General features: G+C 41.3%; 1 protein-coding gene across 3 annotated transcripts in view; it reads left to right on the top strand.

The window, feature by feature from the left end:
• The first annotated feature begins 5,161 nt into the window (after positions 1-5,161).
• LOC128615388 (nucleosome-remodeling factor subunit BPTF-like) overlaps positions 5,162-7,500 on the top strand; it is a 55,984-nt gene continuing 53,645 nt past the window's right edge. For all 3 annotated transcript variants that reach the window (XM_053637432.1, XM_053637434.1, XM_053637433.1), the window contains exon 1: positions 5,162-5,938. In XM_053637432.1, coding sequence (XP_053493407.1) covers positions 5,404-5,938 — 535 coding nt within the window. In that variant the 5' untranslated portion in view covers positions 5,162-5,403. The remainder of the gene's footprint in view (positions 5,939-7,500) is intronic.

The following is a 7,500-nucleotide window of genomic DNA, read 5'->3' as shown; positions in this document are numbered from 1 at the left end:
TGTGATAGTAATGCTGATATACATTACAACTGGAATGTTTTAGTTAGTCCGGGTAACTGATTTTTATTCACTTATAGCAACAACATGGGTTGGACACTTGAACGCACCTTTAATCCAGGCACTAGTGACAGTGTAGCTCAGAAAACAGTGCAATGCAGTACAGCGTTTACAACACAAGCATTAAAACATCACTATATAATCCACACTTTACATTTTACAAAATATCACATCTTCCAGTTGTTGTTTTTTTTCCACTAACCAACTTCACCCATTATAGAAATAAGGAATAGGCTTTAATCAGGTCCCGTGTGCTATTATGCAGGTGCATCTCAAATTTTTTAAACAGGACCACTTATGTAGAAGGTTTTATGACATGAATATAATTCATATTTCTTCATGTACATGGATGGTTATCTAGTATCTATAATAAGGTTAAAAAAAAAAAAAGCTTTATAACATAAATGAAGTACTATAAAGTGCACTGTGAACTCTCTGGCTGTCAGGATAGTAAACAAATGGCCCCGCTGTCTTTTTAAAAATTTTAATCACATGCTTTGTCACGTGACTACGTTTCGACCAATGGCTGTTTTGCCCCATGAGCGTTAGGATTGTTAGGACTTTGTTAGAACTTTTTTGTACTGTGTTAGGACTTATTTAGAATGTGTTAGGAACAGTTTGCCAGTCCGATCGCTGGAGGGTACACAGCCTACATTTTACAAAATATCACATCTTCCAGTGGGGTTCTTTTCCCCTAACCAACTCCATCCAGATTCCCCTACTACAGAAATAAGGAATAGGCTTTAATAAGGTCCCGCGTGCTATTATACAGGTGCATCTCAAAAATTTTTAAGTATTGTGTCAAATATTCTAAATTTTGTAATCAAAAAGTGGAATATTTCATATTTTCTAGATTCATTACACATAGTGAAATATTTCAAGCCTTTTTTTTGTTTAAATCTTGATTACGGTTTACAACTCAGGGAAATTTTTAAAAAATCCAGTATCTGAAAATATTCGGATAAAGAATTTGTAATACAGAAATGTCGACCTTCTGAAAAGTATGTTCATTTTTTCACTCGATACTTGGTCTGGACTTTAATCCTTTTGCATGGATTACTGCATCGATGCGGCGTGGCATGGAGGCGATCAGCCTGAGGCACTGCTGAGGTGTTCTGGAATCCCAGGTTGCTTTGATAGCGGCCTTCGGCTCGTCTGTATTGTCGGGTCTGGTGTCTCTCAGAGATTCTCTATGGGGTTCGGGTCAGGCGAGTCGGCTGGCCAATCAAGCACGGTAACACCACGGTCAGTAAACCAGTTACTAGAAGTTTTGGCACTGTGGGCAGGTGCCGAGTCCTGCTGGAAAAGGAAATCAGCGTCTCCATAAAGCTCGTCAGCAGATTGAAGCATGAAGTGCTCTAAAATCTCCCGGTAGACGCCGCATCGACTCTCGACTTGAGAAAACACAGTGGACCGACACCAGCAGATGACCTGGCAACCCAAATCATCACTGACTGTGGAAACTTCACACTGGACTTCAAGCACCTTGGATTCTGGTCCTCTCCACTCTTCCTCCAGACTCTGGGACCTTGATTTCCAAATGAAATGCAACATTTACTTCCATCTTCCCTGTGATTGTGGTTGTGTGTACTGAACCAGACGGAGAGATTAAAGGCTCAGGAAACCTCTGCAGGTGTTTTGAGTTAATTAGTTGATTAGAGATCTTCTCAGCTCGACATTTCTGTATTATAAATTCTTTATTCGGATATTTTAAGAGACTGGATTTTGATTTCCATGAGCTGGAAGCCGTAATCAAGATTAAAACAAAAAAGGCTTGAAATATTTCACTTTATGTGTAATGAATCTAGAATACATGAAAGTTCCACTTTTTGAATTAAATTACGGGGGGGGGAATGGACTTTTCCATGATATTCAAATTTATTGAGATGCACCTGTAGAAAACTAATCAACGACAGGGTGGTGTGATGCAGCCCAAAGTGAAAGGAGTTACCGATACTAGCCAAAGTTAACTGTTTTCCTAGAATAGCAAGTGTTTTTGTAGTGTATTCGTCTTACACTACAGCAAACATCCAGGAGGCAAGTTCCTGTTATCCCCTTTTGTTATAAACAGTTGTTCTCTCACCAGCCTCTCCAATTTTAATTTAATAAGATGAAAATGCAGCTTGCCACGTAGTCCTCTATTCCCAGAACTTCCGGTGTCAAGAAAAGTTAAAGGAATAAATTTCTCTCAAATTACTGACACTAAGGTTTTTCTTTCAAGAAAGTTGAACAAACTTCTCCTTACAGAAAGATTCACCAGAGCAATGTTTATCTGCCTTGAGTTGAAATAGAATCTGTCTATTGTTATTGTTAGTCTTAAATGATGTGAACATTCATCATACAATTGTTAGTACCTGTCTGATGAGTTGTTACTATAGAAACATATTAGAACGAGCAGATTAATACCCGTACCTAATACTTCTATTAATACTTAAATAACTTGCATACCTGTCAGTTGGCTTTCAGACGGCACTATTGTCAGGGCTGTGTGGTTATAGAAAATTAATAAGTGCGGTGGTATATGTTGTAGAAAATTTCTAATTTCCCTGTAGCATTTTCCTGATTTCCCTAACATTTCACTACAGTCTGGTACTGCCTAAAATGCTAGTACCATCAAATGTGGCAGAAAATGTCATTTTCCAATATGAAGCTATGTCGAGACTAGGGCTGGGCGATACAACAAAAATATCATATCACGATACTTGAGGACATTTCTACGATACACAATGCATATCACAATATCTAATTTAGCAAACAAACTGTCTGCAAAACAGCAGTAAACTAAACAAAAAAGTTCAACTAGTTTGACGATACTTTTCGAATATTAAGTTGTTGTTTTTTTAATTAAGTCAAATCAAAAGCATCCATTCAGTACCATTTAATTCGTAACTATTAAAAACTAACTATTAAAAACATTTTTTTTTTTTTTAAATGCAACACCATACCAACGATATTTCAGAAAAGTGTATCGTGTAATCATTTATCACGGTATTGATATTATATCGATATAATCGCCCAGCCCTAGTTCAGACTATAGTTTAAAAAGAGTTGTTTTGGTGGCCCGAGATGTTTTAATCTTCTAAACGGTGAAATGAACACTGACTCGTATAGGGAAATTAGGCAGATTGTACAAAATATTATGATAAAAGATTATGAAGATGATTTTGGACCAGACGGCCATGTGTTTTTGGTGGCCCAAGAGGTTTTAAACGTCTATACATTGGTCTGAACATTGACTCATGCAGAAAAGAAAAAAAATAGGCAATTAAGTAACATGCTGTGCTACTTTAAATGGTGAAGAAGACTTTAACGCATAACCTGGAATCCAGCTGTCCACATTTTAGGAAGTACACTTATTTCAGATTGTTTAGTGTTAAGAGTTGAATGACTGCAGTTTTGATAGAGTGATCTAATGAGTGGTTTACTACAGACTCTGCTCTAAACACTGATAAAGAAAAAAAATAGGCATTTTTGTACCACTTACTGTAACAAATTGTTCTAGTTAATCTAATAAAATGGTATTTTAGGAAGTCTTATTCTGTCAGGTTATTGTGAGATTTTGGAGAGCCAAAATGTCTGAATGTTTTAAACAGTCATCAGAACATTAGCCATGTTTCCATCCACCTATTTTTATGCGCATTTTGGAATATCGCATAATTATTTTTTTTTGGATGGAAAAGCCAAGAAATTGAGTCGGATAAATTCTAAATTGAGTCAGATAAATTCTAAATCGAGTCGGATAAATTCTAAATTGAGTCGGAGAAATTCTTTATCCGATAAGAAGACGTGCGCGTAAATTACAATGGAAACACATTTACCAAAAAATTAATGTGACTTCGCCTCAACAAATCATGTGATTGGGCAATCGACTGATGTGACTGGATATTCAGTGCATGTGGCCTACTTATACGGCGCAATGGCGATGCGTTTTTCTGTCGGAACTGGGGCACGATGGAACGGCATAACTGGACTAACCAGCGGACCGATGTTGTTTTGGTCGTTCTAAAATATGCCTTAGACAAAGTCTGTCATCAAAGTGGTTCGGTATAATTATCTCCCAGAACTGCCTTGCACGACTGCGAATGCAAGATGACACGACCGCGTTTATTGCGTTTCGTCTGAGCGCTCTGAGACACAAGTCATTTATTATGTATGGAAAAAAGGCCCACAGTGGCTTCTCCTACTGCAGCAAATTCCATTTTTCTTTTCGATATTTGCCGCCAGTTTATCAGGAAGGGATGCATTTGCTCTCTTCGACTCACTGGACAGAAACTGAGCTTGGTTCGCAAATGTTTTGTGCGATATTCCAGTTTTGCGCACAAGTTAAATTCGCAACTTTTGATAGAAACATAGCTATTGACTGTTAGGAAAAGGAATTTTAGACAACAGCCAAAAGTAAGCGGACACCTGACCGTCACACCCATATGTGGTTCTTCCCCAAACTGTTACCACAAAGCTGGAAGCACACAATTGTCTTAGGATGAGCATGACAATGCCCCTGTGCACAAAGCGAGCTCCATGAACACATGACTGGCCAAAGCTGGAGTTAAACATTTGCAGTTAATCTTTCGTTCTGCTGTATTTCTTTGCGACATGTTCCCTCCGTGTACCTACTTCACGGTGTCTGTCGCAAAAATAATTTAAAAATACAAACCAAAAAAAAAAACAGTTGTTACGTAATGTTAAAAGCAGTAATAAGCCTCATTTATAGTTCAGAACCAGGCGGCTAGTGGATGTAAATAAACCAAACAAGCGCGCACTACTACGGGCAGTAATTTTGTGATGTCACGTGACGCCGCAGAAAGTTCATTGTGGAGCGAGACACGTGACCTCGCACAACTACGCTCAGCGTTGTTTTTCCACCGGCATTCAGGCGAATTCCGCCTCGTGCACTATAGGATTGGCTATTATTCATAGTCGATCCGCTGACTGGACAAGATTAACGACAAAACGAGGCGACGGCGCGGAAGGCGGGACGGCTCCAACCAATCATCGTGTGGAAGGCGGGATTTGTAGGAATACGGGCGGAGAACGAAATACCGCCCGAGCTGGAGAAGGCCTGCTGCTGTTTTCAGTAGGGAAAGAGGGGAAGAAAAATGGCGGCTGTGTGCGACCCGGAGAGGGACACCGGCCATTCCGCTCGAGCTTTCTCCCGCTAATCGAGTCCGCTGCTCTGTCGGACTTTTGGAAACAACTTTACAGGAGAGTGGACTCGGAGTTTATTGAGAACTGCGTGCTTTTGTGAGGTTTGTTTTCTGTATGACTCGTGGCGCGAAAGAAGGCTGCAAATAAAGAGAAAACAGTAATTAAGTATTGTACCACATATACTGTTACAAAACATTAAATATGAGAGGAAGAAGAGGCAGGCCGGCTGTCCGGGGACTACTGCAGGATGAGGCATCTCCAGCAGTGGCGCGAGGCAGTCGAGGCGGCCGAGGCAGAGGCAGGGGCAGAGGCAGAGGCAGAGGAGTGTGGACGCTGAGCTGTGAGGCGGATGGAAACTACCAGCCATCGAAAAGGGGGCGACGGAGAGGAAGCTCGTTACCGAGGGGCAGAGGAGGCAGAGGCAGTAGGGGTAAAAGAGGAGGAGGAGGCAGAGGAAGGCGCAAAACACTGAGTAAAATAATCTACGACGACCACGACAGCAGCAACGAGGAGGAGGAAGACGTCGTGAGTTTACAGTCCGAGGGAGACGAGGACGAGTTTCTCCACCGCTCTGAAGACGATGCGGATTATGAAGAAGATGAAGAAGAGCATTTAGATGATGATGATGGTGGTGGTGGTGGTGATGGCTCCGACTATGTGGAAGAACTGCCGGACGAGGACGACGCGAGCTGCAGCAGTTTACGGAGCCGAAGCAGCACCTGCGGCGACACACCGGGTAACCGTCTGAACCTTAGCTAGCAATGATTTCTACTTAACGTTAGCTTATAAGCTAATGTTTTGGCTCATCACACGGTCAAAGCTTAGTGCGCATGCGTGGATTCAGGTGGCTCCCAATGCCAATCACAGTTCCGTCAATACCGTTATTTTTTACCTGGCAGCTTTTGTTCAAAATGGAGGCCGCGTCTGTTTACCCGGGATGTGGGGCATCAGCGTCTTCTGCTCCTTACAGAGAGTTTGTGTGGTTTTGTTTTGCGACACGTAGTGTTGTCCACTCTTTTTTTTTTCTTTCAGGGGAAAGTAGTTTTAATACGTTAACAAAAAATCGCCAAGCAGTTCGCCAGATGACGTCATGTGCTAATTTGTATATTCATTGGCTCGCCGTGCTCATTTGCATATCCAGACTTGTTAGGCTGCTTTCACACGTATTAGTCCGGTTCCTGAGTGGATTGGATATATTTTTGGGTTTGTTTGCGCTTCGGTTTTCGTTTGTGTTCTCGCCGCACACGATTAAACGCACGAAAAGGAAAGTCGTTCTCCCTGAGTCGTGTGTAGATCTAAAACGCATGCGTAAAACTCATCGGTCAGGAATACGACAATGCAAAATAACATTTTTGTTTTAAAAAACTTAAACAAACCTTTGCCAAGTGTGCATGGAAATCACCAGAGCACTCGATTTATTCACTTTTATTACTTGTAAATATAGCCTAAAGGAAGTTTAAAATAAAGACTTCTGCATGTAGGACAAAAAATGATGATTAGTAATTGGTTGTTGGGGACGGTGGTGAATAACGATTGGTTGTTGGGGACGGTGGTGAGCAGCGATTGGTTGTTGGGGACGGTGGTGAGCAGCGATTGGTTGTTGGGGACGGTGGTGAATAACGATTGGTTGTTCTGGATGGTGGTGAGCAGCGATTGGTTGGGTGGTGAGCAGCGATTGGTTGTTGTGGATGGTGGTGAGCAGCGATTGGTTGTTGTGGACGGTGGTGAGCAGCGATTGGTTGTTGGGGACGGTGGTGAGCAGCGATTGGTTGTTGGGAACCTAGGCTCACAGAAGTGCAGTTGCATAGTTGTACCGTATGTCTTCGCAATCAGCTGTACTGCCAACATAAGATTGTTACCTAGCCTGATCTTTTAAACAGTCCACCTCAGCTTCTTAATCAATGACTACTTAAAGTAAATTTTGTTTTAAAAAAAATGTAATAGCTTCATCTGCCGATAGGTCTATATCAAGTCATTATATGTGGAAAGTGGTCAAAATGCAAACTAATTAAGGGCACTCCTATTTGCCATAATCCCAGAAAAATCAGACAATTCCAAGAAGGCTTAAATTTCAATTTGTGAGTTCAGTTAAGACCAGGACAGGTCAACATAGTTCACAGACTATAGTGTGTTTATTACAAATAACTATCCAGGTTTCCTGCATCACTCTGTAATCCTCTGAACAAATACTTTCTCAGCTACTCCTATTTGAAGTGTATTTACCGATATGACCTCCTGAAGGAGCCCGTTAAGGTGCATCGGTCCTATTTCTTGAAGCTGCACTCGGTAAACAATGGA

This window comes from Ictalurus furcatus, chromosome 12 (assembly GCF_023375685.1).
Source record: "Ictalurus furcatus strain D&B chromosome 12, Billie_1.0, whole genome shotgun sequence".
NCBI classification, from domain to species: Eukaryota; Metazoa; Chordata; class Actinopteri; order Siluriformes; family Ictaluridae; genus Ictalurus; species Ictalurus furcatus.
Note: the sequence above shows the minus strand (reverse complement) of the source record. Positions and strands in the feature narration are given on the sequence as shown.